This window comes from Penaeus monodon, chromosome 21 (genome assembly GCF_015228065.2).
Source record: "Penaeus monodon isolate SGIC_2016 chromosome 21, NSTDA_Pmon_1, whole genome shotgun sequence".
Lineage (NCBI taxonomy): Eukaryota > Metazoa > Arthropoda > Malacostraca > Decapoda > Penaeidae > Penaeus > Penaeus monodon.
Genome location: NC_051406.1, coordinates 19,245,669 through 19,246,273, shown reverse-complemented (window position 1 = coordinate 19,246,273; position 605 = coordinate 19,245,669). Strand labels below are relative to the sequence as shown.

General features: G+C 39.0%; 1 protein-coding gene across 1 annotated transcript in view; it reads right to left on the bottom strand.

Moving 5' to 3' along the window:
* Positions 1-605, bottom strand: part of LOC119586304 (adhesion G-protein coupled receptor D1-like) — a gene marked incomplete at its 3' end in the record, with an annotated part of 16,586 nt that overhangs the window by 7,749 nt on the left and 8,232 nt on the right. Inside the window, 1 exon segment of the mRNA XM_037935010.1 lies at positions 214-322. Coding sequence (XP_037790938.1) covers positions 214-322 — 109 coding nt within the window.

Genomic DNA, 605 nt, shown 5'->3' with positions numbered 1-605 from the left:
AGTACTTATGTCATTATGGTCATTCATAAATACTACTCAATATGGCCGTGAAGTGGATTTTTAAACGTAGCATGTGTCAGTCACATTTTAACACTACAGTTATATAAACGTGGATGAACGGTGCTGAATACACAGTTATATACTATACACAGTTTCTTTGACCCCCCTCATGTGCGCAACCCTGCTTCCGTGTCACAAATCCGCAAATCGTACCCTTTGCTGACTTTGTTGGGGGCGACGTCGTCGAACGTGTCGTAGAGGACTGTCAGGATGGACACCTCGCGCTCCAGGCATCTCTCGTCCGTAAAGATATTGGTTGGAACTGAAAAAAAGTATTTCGAAATTCACTCGATATGCTTAAAGTGTTGTAAGGAGTCTGTGAAACAACAATAAAAATATAATCGCCATCAATGAAATGGTCGATTACACTAATTTAGATCAATACAATCATCATGATCATCCTGACAACATAGAATGAAAACCTTAGCAATGACGGGTGCAATAGTTTAAAAATGTAATCCACATAATCAATCGACCGGAGCCTTAAAAACGAAATACATCATTAAATAGGTTTTATGGTTGCTATTTCTGCCATTCGTATTCTC